At 43.3% G+C, this 17,680-nt stretch overlaps 1 protein-coding gene across 5 annotated transcripts in view; it reads right to left on the bottom strand.

Moving 5' to 3' along the window:
* The window catches only part of si:ch211-278j3.3 (E3 ubiquitin-protein ligase RNF19A), a 91,261-nt gene that overhangs the window by 10,171 nt on the left and 63,410 nt on the right, over window positions 1-17,680 (bottom strand). For all 5 annotated transcript variants that reach the window (XM_068026043.1, XM_068026033.1, XM_068026041.1 and 2 more), the window contains 4 exons: window positions 16,404-16,548; window positions 9,529-9,691; window positions 8,085-8,199; window positions 3,765-3,899 (listed from right to left, as the gene is read on the bottom strand). In XM_068026043.1, coding sequence (XP_067882144.1) covers window positions 3,765-3,899; window positions 8,085-8,199; window positions 9,529-9,691; window positions 16,404-16,548 — 558 coding nt within the window. The remainder of the gene's footprint in view (window positions 1-3,764; window positions 3,900-8,084; window positions 8,200-9,528; window positions 9,692-16,403; window positions 16,549-17,680) is intronic.

Genomic DNA, 17,680 nt, shown 5'->3' with positions numbered 1-17,680 from the left:
GTGGAGAGATTTAGGGAGAGAATCCCAGCGCTTAGGACCTTGGCAGCTGAAGGCACAGTTACCAATTGTGGAGCGATTAAAAGCAGGGATGCTCATGAGGCCAGAATTGAAGGAGTTCAGATATTTCAGAGGATTGCAGGCCTGGAGGAGGTTACAGAGATAGGGAGGGATGAGACGATGGAGGGATTTGAAAACAAGGGTGAGAATTTGAAAATCAACATGTTGCTTGACTGGGAGCCAATGCAGGTCAGTGAGTACAGAGGTGACAGTCTAGATGTAATAAAGGCACAGATGAGGGTTTCAACAGCAGATGAGCGGAGGGAGGGCGAAGTTGAGCAATGTTACGGAGGTGGAAATAGGCGGTCTTAGTGATGGTGTGGATGTGTGTTCAGAAGCTTATCTCAAGATCAAATATGGCAGCAAAGGTTGTGAACTGCCTGAAATAAAAATAGAAAATGCTAGAAATACTCATCAGGTTTGGCAGCATCTATGAAGAGAGAAGCAGAGTTAACGTTTCAGGTTTGTTAGAACTGGAAAAAGTTAGAGATGTAACAGATTTTAAGCAAGTACAGCAGCAAGAAGGGGGGAGGGCAGTGGAAGAACAAAAGGGAAAGTCTGTGATGGGGTGGAAGGCAGGAAAGGTTAAATGACAAAAGTGAATGGCAATGGGATCAGTAATGAAACTAAAGATGGGCCCAGATGAGTGGTAAATGGGAAGAGCATTAATCATTCCCAACAGCTGCCACCTAAAAACAAAGCAAAAAAAAAACTCCCCCCCGCACCCCACCCCCCCAACCCTACACAAAAAAAACAAAAAAAGGGGCAGAGGTTATAATCTGAAATTGTTGAACTCAACGTTGAGCTTGGATGGCTGCAAAATGCCTCAGCCAAAAATGAGGTGCTGTTTCTCGGGATTCTGTTGGGCTTCATTCGAACAGTATAGGAGGCCGAGGACAGAAAGGTCAGAGTGGTAGTGGGATGAAGAATTAAAATGACAGGTGACCGGAAGCTCGGGGTCACATTTGTGGACTGAATGGAAATGTTCCGCAAAGTGGTCACCCAATCTACATTTGATCTCCCCAGTGTAGAGGAGACGGCATTGTCAGCAGCGAATACGTATACTGAACTGAAAGTAGTACAAATAAATTGCTGTTTCACCTGGAAGAAACATTTGGAGCCTTGGATAATGAGAAGGGAGAAGGTAAAAGGGCATCTCCTGCTCTTGCATGGGAGGGGATGGGGTGTATGGGGTGATTGAGGAGAGGATCAGATTTCAGATCATAGGCTCTGTCCCCTTTTTGTTGGTTTCGTTTTCAGCTGGCAGCTGTTGGTAATGATTCTGCTATTTTAATTTTCAACTTGTCTAGATTCACTGTTTGCTTCTTTACTTGTCCCATTACCATTCCCTTTTGCCTTGCATGATCATCTCTTTTGTCACTTAATCTCTCCTGCCTTGCACCCGATTCCCTGCCTCTGCACTTGCTTAAAACCAGTTATATCTCTAACTTTTTCCAGTTCTGATGAAAGGTCGAATTGAAACATTAACTGTTTCTCACCCCACAGATGCTGCCAGACCTGTTGAGTAGTTCCAGCACTTTCTGCTTTATTTCAGATATCCAACATAAACAAAACTTTGGTTTTGTGAACCTTCTGGTTCAGTCTTAGACAGTTGCCCAGGAGAGGTTTGAAGTCAGTGGCTAGGAAATGGAGTTTCTGGCAGGGACTGAAGACAATAGGTCATTGACAATAACTCTGTTTCTCTCTCCACAGATGCTGCCTGATCTGCTGAGTATTTCCAGCATTTTTATTTCTTTTTCAGATTTCCAGCATCCACAGCAATTTGCTTTTGCACCGAAGACAATGACTTTGGCTTCCCAATATTTAGATGCTGGATGTTGTACAAGCAGGCTGACAATTGAGAGACAGTGATGGGGTCAAGAGAGGCGGTGGTGAAGTAGAGCTGGACGTCATCAGTTTACGTGTGGAAACTGACACCATGTTTTCGGGTGATGATCACCTTTTAATTGTATGGCAATCACAAATAACAAGATCTGCTTCTTCTCCCAAAGGCAATCTCACCCACATTATTTCACAAACTAGAATACTATGCAGATTGTGTTTGTTTATGGGCAATTACAAACTGACGAAGTTGCCTCTTTTTAAGTTAGCAGCAATTGTTCAGATAGAATTTTTTTGTTGCTTAAGACTCAATTCCAGGGCAAAGACAAAATACATTTCTTCAGAAGCAACTGACAGAAGTGGCAAGGTCCTGCAGAAGGAGATTAGTAGCTAATATTGAAGCACATGGAATTGAAGATAGCCACATGGTATGCACATGAAACTGATTGGTAGGTTGGAGACAGGAAGCAAAAAGTTGGGACAAATGGGACATTACCTTTAAACATGATATTCTTGGTTCAGTGTGAAATGACAAATGGGTCAGATCCCAATATGCAATATATATTCAGGCACAGCATGATTTTGGCAGCCAGGGACCATGGAAGTTTGTCCACATTACATGTTGAAGTCAGCTGATTTTTTGTTTTTACCCTCCTAAGTAGGACTTTGATGGAAGAGAATTATACCTTGAAAGTTCTTTTGGAAAGGAGATGGGGTTCAAAAGAATTGTTCTCCACTTGGCCTATGAAATGTTTAAAAATTGCATTCCTGAGTAGGGAAAGAACTAAAGGAGATGGCAGATTTGAAATATTTGGCTGATTTTGATGGTTTACTTGACAAGTGCATAGCTATTTCACGATCTCCCACAGCTACATCTAGTTCAGGTAACTGTTTTTTCATACTAGTTACTACTTAAGTCGGGAAGAAAAGTCAGGCAGAACTTTTCCATCTGAAAGGTTGTGCGAGTTGTGTAATAAGTTATCAGCAAAGGCAAATGAAATAAAAATACAAATGGATTCAAAAGACAAAACACCACCACTTGCAAGTTCCCCTCCAAGTCACACACCATCCTGACTTGGAACTACATAGACGTTCCTTCACTGTCGCTGGGTCAAAATCCTGGATCTCCCTTCCTAACAGCACTGTGGGGGTACCTACACCACATGGACTGCAGCGGTTCAAGAAGGCAGCTCACCACCACCTTCCCAACGGCAATTAGGGATGGGCAATAAATGCTGGCCTAGCCAGTGACGCCCACATCCCATGAACAAATAAAAAAAAATTAGTTGCTTCTAGACAGAGGGGATTGAACAATATGGTGAGATGGCATGTAGGTTGATCTGTGAAAAACAGACTTGTCTTGCTGAGCCAGACAAACTCAAATCCTTTCTTTTATGTAGAGCATGAAATGTGGAACAGGGTAACCCATCCTCATGAAGTACATTTTTTGCATGGCTTTTAGACTGCACTATTTTCCTTTGCAGCCTGCAATAATCTGTCACTAGCAACACAGACTTTGCAGAACAATGAAGTTACTTATGACAATGAGTGTGGGAAAGGTGCGAGGATTTACATTCAAGAAGGTGGTTGGAGAACTGAGTGTATTTATTACCAAGAACGGGAGCTAAGTGTCATAGAGTTATAGAGAGATAACAGCACTGAAACAGACCCTTCGGCCCACCGAGTCTGTGCCGAACAACAACCACCCATTTATACTAATCCTACATTAATCCCATATTCCCTACCACATCCCCACCATTCTCCTACCACCTACCTACACTAGGGGCAATTTACAATGCTTATAAATGTATATACAAAGAGGCTAAGTGCACAACTTTTCTTAAATAAATGTTAGTCATGCTTACCAGAAGCAGTATCTTCATCTATTTCAATCTTTACTCCTTTTCCATTTCCGGTCGTAACTCCACACCAGTCGCTGCGACATAGCGACACTGGGACAACACCGTAAACATATGCAAGCATTATAGGTACTCCAATACCTTAAAACACAAAAAAAGGAAATATTTTGCTGCAGAAAGTAACTTCACCAAGTAACCATGTGAACAGTGATATACATGGGGGTCCTGAGACGACTGGAAGCCAGGTTCTGCTGTGAGACATTAGCACAATCTGTGCATGGTCACAAGCAGGCATGGATGTGGTTGTGGTGGTAGAGATTATTTACGTCCCCCCTGCATTTCTCTCTTCCCCCCCCACCCCACAGTAGCCCCCCCCCCTTTCTACATGCACCCAGCTGAACCATCCTCCCCTCCAGCATTTAATAGGGTGCAGCAAAATAGTGCTGAGAATATGCGAAAATAGATTTTAAGTACTTGCCATTGGACCAAGGCCCCGCTCTGCCGAGGCAGCGTGGTGGCCGGCGTGCAACTATCACCCCACATTAAAAACAACACCCACAAGCATCTTCCACCCGCCAAAATGAAGTTTGGGACCTGGAACGTCAGGACCCTCATGGACAACCGCACCAGTGACAGGCCTGAGTGCTGCACCACCTTTATAGCTCGAGAACTCAGGCGCCTGACATCGACATTGTCGCCCTAAATAAGACAAACTGGACCAACTAAAAGGAGAAAAAGGCAGATACACCTTATTTTTTTGGAAGGGCCTCCCAGAAGAGGAACGACGCCTCCATGGGGTGGGATTCGCCATCAAAAACAAGCTTGCCTGGCTCCTTAGCGACTCCCCCTGTGGGATAAGAGAGTGCCTCATGACTACCCGGCTCACCCTAACAAGAAACCAACAAGCCACCGTCATCAGTGCATACACTCCTAATCTTGAGGCAACAGACGAGGCCAAGGAGGGATTCCACACCGACCTTGAGCAATCTCTAGCCCAATTCCCAGCGATGACAAACTGATCCGCCTCAGATATTTCAACGCCAGAGTCGGGAAGGATGCAAATGTCTGGAAGGGGTTGATTGGCAAGGAAGGATTAGGAAAAGCAAACTCCAACAGAGGCCTCCTCCTGCGTAAATGCCTCGAGCACGACCTCGTCATAACTAACACCCTGTTCCATCAGCCAGACAAACACAAGACCACAAGGCAACACCCACAGTCCAAACACTGGCATCTACTCAACTAAGTCATTTTTCGAGCAAGGAACTGCAGAGATCTTCGCATCACTCACGCGCTGACAGGTACTGACAACTGTTGGACCGACCATCGACTCATCCGATCTACCATCTACGCATCAAGGCTCCTTACACAGCACCTTCCAAACCCGCAACCTCTACCACCTAGAAGGACAAGGGCAGCAGATGCATGGCAACATCACCACCTGCAAGTTCCCCTCCAAGCCATACACCATCCTGACTTGGAACTATATCGCTGTTCCTTCACTGTTGCTGGGTCAAAATCCTGGAACTCCCTTCCTAACAGCACTTCCTACCCCACATAGACTGCAGCGGTTCAGGAAGGTGGCACCACCACCTTCTCAAGGGCAATTAGGAATGGGCAATAAATGCTGTCCTAGCCAGCGATGCCACATCCCATGAAAGAATTTAAAAAAAACCTTCTCCATCAGCTAGTCTCCAAGCAGCAGAAGCAACAAAGGCAATGCTGAAAAGAAATTAACACTGAAGGCCTCAACGATCCCGCTAAAGCGGCCCTTTACAATCAACGCCTTACTGCCAACCTCTCAACCACCAGGAGCTACTGTGTGCCATTAGTGCCTGGTTGACACTAAAAGACGCCATAACAAGCACCTGCACAAAGAGGTCCTTAGTTTCTCCACCAGGAAGCATTGTGACTGGTTTGACGAAGATGACTAAGAAATACAGGGCCTAATGGAGCGAAAACGCAAAGCGTTCGCAAACTGGAAACTTCACCACACATCCAGGGTAAAGCAGCAATCCTGCAGGCTCTTGAAGCCAGCATAAAACCCAGGACATTAAAAACAAATGATGGGTAGAAAGATCACGAGAGGTCCAGCAACTAGCTGACACCAATGCCATTTGCGATTTCTTCGGCGCTGTCAAGGTGACCTATGGCCCAAGCACTCAAGGGCCCAGCCTGCTGAGAGCCAAACATAGAGGAGGACTCATCAAGGACAGGGAGGCAGTCAGTGCTCACTGGAGGGAACATCAAAACTTTTTGACCAAGACTCTGTCCTCAATTTTATCCCTCAATACCCCGTCCAACTCAGTCTTGGTGCTACCCCACCGAGGTTGAAAAAGCCATTCAACAGCCAAAGAACAACAAGACCTCTGGAGCAGTCAGAATCCCTGCCGAAATCCTGAAACATGGTGGAGATACACTCCTGGCATGATTGCACAACCTCATATCTCTCATCTGGGATGAGGCGCGCTTGCCAGGGGACTTCAGGAACACTGTGATCGTGACTGTAGTCAAGAAGGGAGACAAGACTAATTGTGTTCACTACAAAGGGATCTCCCTGCTGTCTTCCATAGGGAAGATCATTGCAAGGATCCTCCTCAATCACCTCCTCCCAATGGTTGAAGAGCTCCTGCCAGAGTCAGTGCAGTTTTTGTCCATCAAGAAGAACTACAGACATGATCTTCACTCCGCAGCAAATCCAAGAAAAATGCAGGGAACAACACCAACACATGGTCATGGTCTTTTTCAACTTCAGAAAAACCTCTGACTCTGTCTGCTGCGAAGGCTTATGGAGCATCCTTCTCAAATTTGGCTGCCTTCTGAGGTTTGTCACCATCCTCTGTGTACTCCATGATGACATGCAAGCCACGATCCTCACCAACAGAAACCACCACAGACTCTGTCTCAGTCAAGACGGGGGTCAAGCGAGGCTGTAGCATCGCACCAACCCTCCTCTTCATTTTTCTCGCTGCAATGCTACACCTCACCTCCAGCAAACGACCCACAGGTGTGGAGATAATCTACACAACAGATGGGAAACTATTCAACCTACTCGCCTTCAATCCAAAACCAAAATCACTCCAACCTCAGTCGTCGAGCTTCAGTATGCAGATGATGCTTGCGCGTACACTCACTCTGAAACTAAACTCCAAATCATTGTCGACTCCTTCTCCGAAACATGAGAAATCGGTCTTTCACTAAACACACGGAAAATGAAGGTCCTCTTCCAATCAACTTCGACAGTACAACACCTCCCCCAGTCACTCAATGACGAGAAGCTGAAAATGTGGATCATTTTCCATATCTTGGGAGCCTCCTCTCGGTGAAGGCAGACAAAGATGACGAGGTTCATCATCGCCTCCAATGTGCCAGCTCAGCCTTCGGTCAACTGAGGAAGAGAGTATTTGAGGATCAGGATCTCAAACCCAAAACGAACATCACAGTTTACTGGGCAGAAATGATCCTGTGATCCCTACATGCTTGGACAACTTACAACAGGCACCTCAAAGCACAGGAGAAGTAACACCAGAGTTGCCTCCGCAAGATCCCCCAAATACGGTGGCAAGAAAAGTGGGCCAACAACAGCGTCTTCTCCTGTGCCAACCTGTCCAGCATCAGGGCACGCATCACCCAAAACCAGCTCTGCTGGGCGGGACATGTCATCCACATGCCTGACGTCAGACCCCCAAAGCAGCTGTTCTACTCAGAACTTGGTCGCGGCAGGAGTCTCCCAGGAGGACAGCGGAAACGCTTTAGAGATGTCCTCAACACATCCCTGAAGAGATCAAACATCCCCACTGAATCGTGGGAGTCCCTGGCTCGTGACCGTCATGGATGGAGAAAGCTCATTCGGGAAGGCATCGTACTTCGTCGCAAACACCTGGAGGTTAAGTAGAGGCGTCAGAGGGAGTGCACAAACCTCCAAACTACTCATCTACCTGACCCTTCAAGCACCTCCTGCCCCTCATGTGGCAGGGATGTGCAGATCACACATGGGAATTATCAGCCATCTCAAAGCCCATCAAAACAGAGTGGAAGGAAGTCATCCTTGATCCCAAGGGACTGCCCTAAGAAGTGCCTAAGATACACGTGGACAGACACCTTATATAAATCAAGTCAGGAAAAACCTTACACTGCTGTTACTTGTGATTGAATTGGAAGCATGGTAACCTGAGGAGATTTTATGCATGTGTATCACCGAGTATACAAGAGAAGAATCCACATACAATTTTCCCCATTTAAAAGGCGGCAAAAATTCATCACCCATCACCTTCCATTGTACCTAGTAAAGAACCAATTCAATGTTATTGCCCTGACGTTTAACCTTACCGACAGTCACTGCAGCCAACACAGGAGACACAATAATGGATAGAACCACTCCTCCAGCTACAGCAAGTCTCCGTCTATGTTTTGATATCTTATTACTTTCACAACGGCTGTAAATCTAAAAAAGTAAAAGAATGAACTTTGTTATATTAGTTTTAAATGATCTTAAAAATCCACACTGTTTCAAATCTGCGCAAAGTACCACACAATAATTATGTAGTCCCTTATAAGATCAGATTGGTAATGCCCATTTAAGAGGGCAGAACAAACAGACTGGAATCCTTTTAGTGAAATCTTGATCACTAAAATCAAGTGCATTAAGCACATCAGAAACTAGCTACCAGTGTTGCATTGGAAGTACAAGAAACAAACCACATGTAGAAAATCAAAGAAAGTAAGTCTTGCATTTACATAGCGCATTTCATGACCACCGAGACATCCCAAAGTGCTTCACAGCCAATAAAACAATTTTGAAGCGTGGTCACTGTTGTAATTTTGGAAACATGGCGGCCATTTTCACACAGCAAGCTCCCACAAGCAGCAATGTTATAATGACCAGATAACCTGTTTTTGTGACATTGATTAAAGATAAATATTGGCAGGACACCAGGGATAACTCCCCTGCGCTTCTCCAAAACAGTGCCATGGGATCTTTTATGTCCACCTGAGTGGGTAGACAAGGCCTCCCTTTAATGTCTCATCTGAAAGACGTCATCTCCAACAGTGTAGCGCTCCCTCAGCACTGCAGTGGAGGGTCAGCCTAGATTTTTGCTGTCAAGTCCTGGAGTAGGACTTGAACCCACAACCTTCTGACTCAGAGATGAGAGTGCTCTCAACTGAGCCACTCCTGATATTGTGGAAGCTACATCAGAAAGCTTCTTAAAGAATAAAGGTAGATGAAGCTCAAATTAAGATCTGACAAAAAAGGAGCACAATTATTAACACTTTCACTTCCCACAGGTGCTGCCTCATTCCTGAGTGTTTCCAGCATTTTCTGTTTTTATTTCATGCTGAAACGCTACTTACTTGGAGTAAGTGGCTGATGCTGAATGGGCAGGAGAAAAAGTGAGAGAAAGACAAATGGCCCAAATGAGTCTCAGTGAGGGAGGAGAAGTAGTAGGCTCCCAGAGAGCTGGAATTCTACTTTCTACTTGGAGTGGAGTTGCGGAGGCATGTCAGGTAAGAGAGTGAGATAAAAGTATCCTGCTATCAAAATCTGCAGGTTTCTCCATGCCCCTCCTATTTTGCCAGTAGCAGTAAAATAAATGCTTGAAAGACATTAATACTGTCTCCTAACAGCAGCAGCAGTTTCATGTCCATAGTAAAATGCAATACTGCCATCCCACAGCACCACCAAAGAAAAGGAAGGTATTCCAACATTATCATACAGAAATTTTGCCAAGTCTAATAAAGAGTCAATGTTTATTTCATTTGATGTTCCGCTTACCTTTCGGCCTACATAGATGGGGAGCCCAACCATCAAAACTGGAACAGCAATGCCAGCAATCAACGTAATTCCAACTGGAGCGCCAACCAACATGCCCACTTGCCAGAAAATCTTCTTCTTCCGGCTCCAGGGTTTCTTGCCCCAGAAAGTGCAGCCAGAGGGACTGTAAACATAAGGAAATCAAATAAAGTCAATGTGGGATCCCTTTAGAAACAAAGTCTTGTGACTTCCACAAACCATGAATGCAGGAAGTATTTGTATTGTCATGCAGGCCCCCACCTGCCAAAAATGAGGCACATTCTTTTCGTCACATGGACATTAAATTTCAAATTGTTGCTGGGAAGAAGAGGAGGCCTGTGACAAGGGGTTGCCAAGCCCCTGGCTTGAAAGACATTTTTGCATATTAACTGACAGTGTTTGTAGACAAAGGACCATTCCCTGACACACACACAATCCACAAAGCCAGAAGTGGTTATACCAGTCAGTCACGTGACTACCCTGCTGGCCAACTTGGGGAGTTTTAAATTGTAGAGACAGTGTTTGAACTGGCAGACAGCTTTTTGCTCCTGGATTGAGAAGAACTCTCCTGGCTAGTTCGCCACAGCCTCTTCTGCCTGTCTGTCTGTTCCCAACTCTTTCTCACGGAACTCCAAAAACCCACTGAAGACACATAAACCCCAGGAGAGAAAAGTCTCCTGCAGCAAACAAGGTTTAAGAAGAATACTGGGCCCCAACAGATCAACCTACAAGCAAGGACTCTACAGGGAGCTGGAAGACCTGTAACAAAAATTCTTCAGATATTGCCTCAAACTTTTCCACTTTATTTCTTCTGCTCTTTTCTGTCCCAACTGCATGCGTGTATCGCGTATGCAAGCTAGCGTGGGCGTGCCGTGTATCCGCAGGCATTAACCGAATTGGAGTATAAGTTTTAAACAAATTTCACTTTTCTTCTTTAAACATAAGAAAGCCAGTTTGTGTTGGTTTCTTTGCCTTATAATTGGAAAGCGGTGAGCAAGGATTCACCAAGAGGGAGCTAAAAAAACACTGTTTAAAAAAAATTAAACCCTGTTACAGCAAAATCAGGTGAAGGTCGAAAGGGAACCCTGGACCTCTTTTTCATCCAGTCGTAACAGTATTAATTAACTTGCTGAAAGAGGAAATAAAATAGTCCATAAACTGCAATAGCACATAACCTGAAATTGGGCCTCCGGGCTTATCTGCACATTGCTGATGAGCTGCAGATACCCATTAGGTGTCCACATGGGTGATTGCGACTTACCTTTTAGCTGGTAGCTGCAAGTAGGCATGGTTATCCTGAGCATAGCAGGCTTCGTGTCAGTTGCATTCAGGGTGGCCCAATTTCAGAAAAGGAACCTCAAAACAGGTGTTTGTCTATTTGCATAGGCAAAGGGCTGAATGTGTGCTTCAGGTGTGGGGTCTGGCCACCCATACTGGAACTTTTTCCAATATGGTGATGAATGCTGCCCATATTGGAAGCTTAGGTATACATTTTGTGTATCTTTATGTGTGTGCTCTCAAGAAGTGTGTGGCTGTACTGTAGTTCAGGGCTCCGCAGTTACTGCTAAATACTGCAGAAATCACTCTTGTCAAGAACATTATAATTGTTTCCACCAATGTGGTTGCTTAGTTCTGCTCATAAACTAGTAAAAATTTTAATTTTACAATGTCAGTGATTGAGCATGGTGCCTACTCTGGAATTCACAACATTTTCTTGTGCAAACTACTAACTGGACTGAGATAGGCAAATTATAAACACAGTCTATGGTTTAGGTGCAAAATATCTAGGTGCTTGCTATGGTCTAGGCTAAAGGTCATGATTTAATTGTTGAACCATCTTAAGTCAAGCCTTGGAATCCTCAAGCCTTCTCATTTACCTCATATTTAGGCATTTCCTTCTGCTGGTTGGATTCTCACATGCACTTCTCCTTCTAGAGCCACCTGCTAAACAGACATCCTGGTATCTGCACAGCAAGGCACCATGGTGGCCACTGGATGGCAGAAAATATATTGTTACGAAAATTGACCTCAGCTACCTTTAAGTTACCTGAATTAATTCCTGTGTAGGAAATGAATACTGTTATTTGCCCAAAAGAAAACATTAATGTATGACAGTTTAATAGGTGCTCAATAATAAATTCAAATAGCTCAGTGACCATGGGCAAGTTCTCAGTTTGAATTTGTTTTTTCCCTGAAAAGAAAATGAAAGCAGAGAAGGATGCTAATGGATGCTGAGCTTAGCCACAGTGCAGAATTTTCTTACCAACTTTATTTAGATGTTTAAGATTTCAAGGGTATGAAAATTCCTATCAGAAAAGAGGTTAGGCCATTAGCTCCAGAATAACAGAATAGAAACAGATGAGATGATTTTGGATGAATGGACTTCGCCTGCATAAAAACTTGTCACTATGTATATTACTGTTTATATTAGATATGCTGGATAATCAAAGAGGGTGGATTTCACTTACAATTAATGAGGAGGCTTGGTCATTGAATATATTCAAGGCTGAGTTAGACAGATTTTTTGATCTACAAGGGAGTCAAGGGTTATGGAGAGCAGGCAGGAAAGTGGAGTTAAGGCCACAATCAAATCAGCCATGATCTTATTGAATGGCGGTGCAGGCTCGAGGGGGTGAATAGCCTACTCCTGCTCCTATTTCTTATGTTCTTATATGAGGGGAGTCAATTGCAATGCTTTCATCAACTTTCAAAATGCTTTTGACCTAATGGCTCACGATGAAGCTAAAAACCAGAGGGGTACATGGGCAAATCTTGGAGTTAGAATTCCCATCCTTGATAAAATCCAATATTTATTTTAGGGTAGCTTAGAAACTCTCTGAACGTGTTTCTCTCAAAATTCAGAGGTATGGTTATCCACCATCACCCATCCTATTTGCTGTCTACATTAACACTGTGGTGGATGGCATCGTAAGGGAGAAAATTACAGTTGTCTGGTCTAAGCATTTCAGAAAGTACTGCAACACTTCTTTTCATAGATGGTATTTTGTGGACAGTCTCAGATCTTATGTGTTCTACCTCCCAGCTTGAACAGTGGTTTAGCGCTGCTCAAAAAGACATCTTAAAAAAAAATATTGATTGGAGGATACAAGGAGCATCTTCTCTAATTGTTGATGCCTCTAGAGATCCTGATGGATGGCAACTTAATCCTGGATACAACCTGCACTGAGAAGGGACAATGGCAGTTTGGTCTTTCTCACCTTCATTCAAAACAGTATAAAACACATTATCATGCAGATCCCCACCTGTCAAGAATGAGGCATATTCATTTTGTCATATGAACATTGATTTTAAACTGTTGCTCGAGTGAAGAAATGACTTGTTTGAAGATCACCAGACACTGGGCTGGAAGGACATTTGCATACTAAGAGATGCTGCTTGTGGAGACAAAGGGCTATTCCCTGCTCCAATTAACCCAAATAGATTTTGATTACCAGACATTGAAGGTGTAAGGAAGCTCATTCCAGGCCCTGATAAGATGTTACAATCCACAGAGCCAGGACTGGTTAAACCAGCTAGTCACATGACTAACCTGCTGGGCAACCTGGGGTTTTTTGAATTATTGCCACAGAGAAAGGATAAGAAGGCAGTGTGCAACTGAAGCTGAAACAAGCAAGTCTCTCTCTCGCTTTCTCCCAAGCCACCAGATCCATGGAAGACGCGTAAACCTCAAGAGAGAAATGACTCCTACATCGGAACAAGTTGAAGCGTGAACTGGGCCCCAACGAATTGCAAGACTTACTGGCGACCAAAGACTCCACATTGAATTTAAAGGACTGTAAATAACTACCAGATGATATTGTCACATACTTTTCCCCTTATTCCTTCTACTTTTTCTGTCTCTATCTGCGTGTGTGTTTATTGCCTATGCATGCTAGCGTGATCATGTCGCATATTCATCATCGTTAAGCGGGTTCGAGTTTAAGATTAATAAACTTCTACCTTTCTTGTTTAATTCTATGGAAACCTGTTTTCTTTCCCTTACAATTGGAAAGCAGTGAACAAGGATTCACTGAGGGGGAACTAAAACATGGTGTTTTCAAAATTAAACCCTGTTACAGTTAAACCAGGCAAAGGCTGAGAGAGAACCCCCTCGCCCCCTTCTCACCTGGTCATAACAACATGTCCAAACAATTCTCCTTTCATGGTTCAGAATTTTTGGGCATATAGTAGAAGGGTTCCACTGGACCATATGCAAGATTCAAAACCACATTGACAGGTGTATTTGTGATTTAAAAAAGAGGAAAATGGCTGCAACGTACAAGGAATAATTCTATATTACACTAATCTATCATTTGGTTCTCTGGAGGGGAATCACTCATGGAACACGCACCTCTTTATCAAAGCACCTTACATGAGGACCTGAATTAGGCTGGTACATATTAGATGTGGCTAACTAGAACATTAAGATAATTAGAACAATTCTGTTGCAATTGGGTCACAGAGACACAAGCTGCAGTTAACAAAGCTTCACATTGCTAACTAGTAGAATCATTAGACAATGAGATATATTGTGAGGTGTGATGTACATCCATACTACGGTCAGAACAACTGTGTTGAGGCATCAACACATTGCTTAATTGTGCTGCTTACAATGCTACCTGCAAGGTGCTTTTGGTACCTGTAGTCACCTAGCAAAGGTTAAAACCTGTACTTGTCAGTTCTCCAGCAATCAATTTACCCCTATTCTCTTGGCGGGTAAGTGATGTCAGTTTGGTGTTAAGATGATCCAAAGCAACACACCTGCCAACGGAAACTTGGAACCAAGCCAACCCAACCCACCGTGATAGACCCAATAACCAGATATCTGAATCAGCAGGTCCACAGTACTCCAGCATTGTTGATTGACAAGAGAAGTGGACTGGTCACTGGGATTCTTCCCACTTGATTCCAGATAACCTTGCAAGCCAGTGCCCAAAGAGGGTAGGGTGATTCAATTTAGGATGTTCACAAGTATTCTACACTGGTAAACTACATAGTTTTAGTTAGTTAGTTATAATTGAACACCATCCCAGTGCACACTTGGGTGTCCTGAACTATCTGCTAATCTCTCTATATAAGTCATGATCCCATGGGAACAGACTGATTGCACACTTTCCATCAGACAAACAAATTCTACATTTGTTGATTTCTCCATGGCTTGGTTAAGACACAAATGGAGAAAGCATGTGGGTGAGGGTAGGGTAGGGTAGGGTGGGGTGGGGTGGGGTGGGGTGGGGTGGGGGCAAGGGGGGGGGAGTGTGACAGTGACAGTGAAGGGTGGGGGGGGGGGAAGTGAGAAAAAGACAGCAAGAAGAAGATACAGAAAAAGAGTGAGAAAAAATAGAAAAAGCAGAATTACATTAGTTACAGTGAAAATATCATTGAACTAGCTTATGCACACTACATTACAAATGCAATCTCCTGTTGGGATGTCGCACCTAAACTCAAATGATTTTAAATGGGTGGAAAATCATGAACAATACACCTGTGATTACTCAATATGCTCAATTGATGGGCAAGACTCCCAGCCATAATATATATTCATAAGATTGGTCCTCATATTTCAAACCAATTCTATAGTAAAACTTTATTCACACCCTCTCCAAACACACTAACTTTATTTTATGTGCAAAGTACCCCATCCAAGGTCCAGTGTGGGATCTGGAGAAGCATTAATCATATACAGCACCACATTAGCTGACCTCACAACAATGCCTATCCTTAGCTAGAAATTTAAATGTACTGTATAAATAGATTGTCTCACAGGAGGCTATACATAAAAAATAAAACAAATTACGCTAACATAGCTTAGCTGTGTCAGCAGTTCTCGAGAGTTACATAATTGCCCCCTCCTTGAAATTACAAGCAAATGCACAGAATGAGAGAAGGATTTTCTGAACTGAAAGTATTCTTTATAGAATGAGAAAAAAATTAAAATTCTAAACCAGCAACAGAACAGTTCAGATTGGTGCAATGTTGGCAGTGCCATAATAACATCCTTATCACATATGGCTTGTTCATATACAGTCTGCATACTTTCCAGCTATAGTTTAGCAACTATTACTGACCAATACTTTTATCCAGTGTTCCTTAGCAACTATTATTGACCAACATTTATATCCATGTTCCTGCAGTCAGAATGAGATGCAATTCAACTCCCCTCCAAGCCACACACCATCCTGACATGGAACTATATCGCCGTTCCTTCACTGTCGCTGGATCAAAAACCTGGGACTCCCTCCCTAATAGCACTGTGGATGTGCCTAGAGCACATGGACTGCAGCAATTCAAGAAAGCAGCTCACTACCACCCTCTTGGGCAACTAAGGATGGGCAACAAATGCTGGCCTTGCCAGGAACGCCCCCATCCCACGAAAGAATAAAAAAAATTCAATGCCAGACTCGCTAGATACTTACTTGATCAAGTGTTCAATAATTACAACTGATAATCTTCAGTTTCTATGACAAACCGACATGGGGACACACTTTAGTAGTGAAGGCGGCTAGAAATGGGTTTCTTATTGCGGTCAAGGAGAGGAGGAGGAAAGAGGGAAAATCAAATGCAAGAAGACACGTTCATGGAAAATATTTATCTGAAGTAATGGTAGCATTTTCTCTGCCCTACTATCCAGGAGTGATGATTGGGCAGGGCCAGGGAGACACAACAGAAATACAATACAGCTTGTCTCTTATCTTTCAGTCAAAGAGGCAGGTCTGTACATAGCTATGGAGCATCTTCTGTTCACTTCCATTATCTGCATTAGTACAGAATGCTGATGGATTTCATTTTCAGGTTACAGAGATGAAAACAAGTTTATTAACAGTCATAAATATTGTTGTAAATCTAAGGTGCTATACCTGAGGTAGTGCAGGTCTGTAATCTCCTTCATGCACAGCCAGCAGAACTGGCAACCACACACAGCGCATGTCATTCTGTTGCAACTTCCATCATTCATCTTCAGGATAAAAGCACCACAGCGTGGACAAGGCTTAATCTCTTCAGCTACAAAAGAGAGGGATTGGGAGAGAGAAACAGAGTCTTACTTACTCTATAAATAATAAATCTCAAATCACAATTAAAAGAAAATGTCAATGTCAAAACTACACTGTTTTATTCTACTCCCACCCTCCACCACCCCTCCCCACCTCAAGTCAGAGCATCTTCATTCTTTTCTTTCAGAGTAGACTTAACTCACCAAGAGGGAGGGAAAACATAACACAACAGGACAGCCCACTAAGGACACAATTCTGTAACAGAATGGTCATCACATTTGCTTAACGTGCAAAATATTATAGGTTCAAACCTGGTACTAACATTCAGCTCAGCTACTAAATGCATCATGTGATGTGAAAGGCAGGAAACATCTATGCATACTGGGAATTCCTTAGTCTTAGGGGAGTCCAATGGATCTTACAGGGCAACACCCCCAAGCTGATGATGAATTCAGCCAAGGATCCACCTCCTGATGGGCATCAACCAATTCTGGTTGGACGTGTTCATATGTGGGCATCAAGTGAGAAGAGCATTATGCACATCTGCAACACTGTCTTGGGTTGAAGAGCTTTCACAAATTCACTTTCTGGGTTCATTCCTAAGAATGGGCACACAGGTAAGGTTCTGGAGGGCCTCTGCCTCTGGAACCATAGCCCAAAAGCTGGAAGGGGAAAACAAGGTGTTTTGACAAACATGAGCTGTTTTTTTCATTATTTTAATATGCTTTTAAAATAGCTAATCTCAAAATAGAAGCTGCTCTCTTCCCCGGTCCCCACAGTTTCAAAATGGAAGGAGACAGTTTGCAAAAGAACAAATCTCTTTTGTTCAGAAATTAATTAAGACAAAGATACTTTTGACGGCTAAGGTAAAAGATTTAAAAGGTGACAGTGTACAGCTTGCGAATAGAGAATGAAATTTGTGGTGCTCAACGATTGCAAATTTACTACTGAAGAGTACTTAAAGTGACAATTATTGTAAAGTGTGATTTAGGATTAGCATCATCAGAGTGAGACATCATTGTTTATTTGCTGCTGAATTAAAACAAAGCAGATGGGTGATATAATCAAAAATTGTGTTTGAGCTTTAAGAGGAAAGTTACTCTTATAATCCAGGGATCCTCTTGATCACTTCAGTCTTCTAC

This window comes from Heterodontus francisci, chromosome 3 (assembly GCF_036365525.1).
Source record: "Heterodontus francisci isolate sHetFra1 chromosome 3, sHetFra1.hap1, whole genome shotgun sequence".
Taxonomy (NCBI): domain Eukaryota; kingdom Metazoa; phylum Chordata; class Chondrichthyes; order Heterodontiformes; family Heterodontidae; genus Heterodontus; species Heterodontus francisci.
The sequence above is the reverse complement of the archived record's forward strand: the minus strand, read 5'-3'. Positions and strand labels throughout refer to the sequence as shown.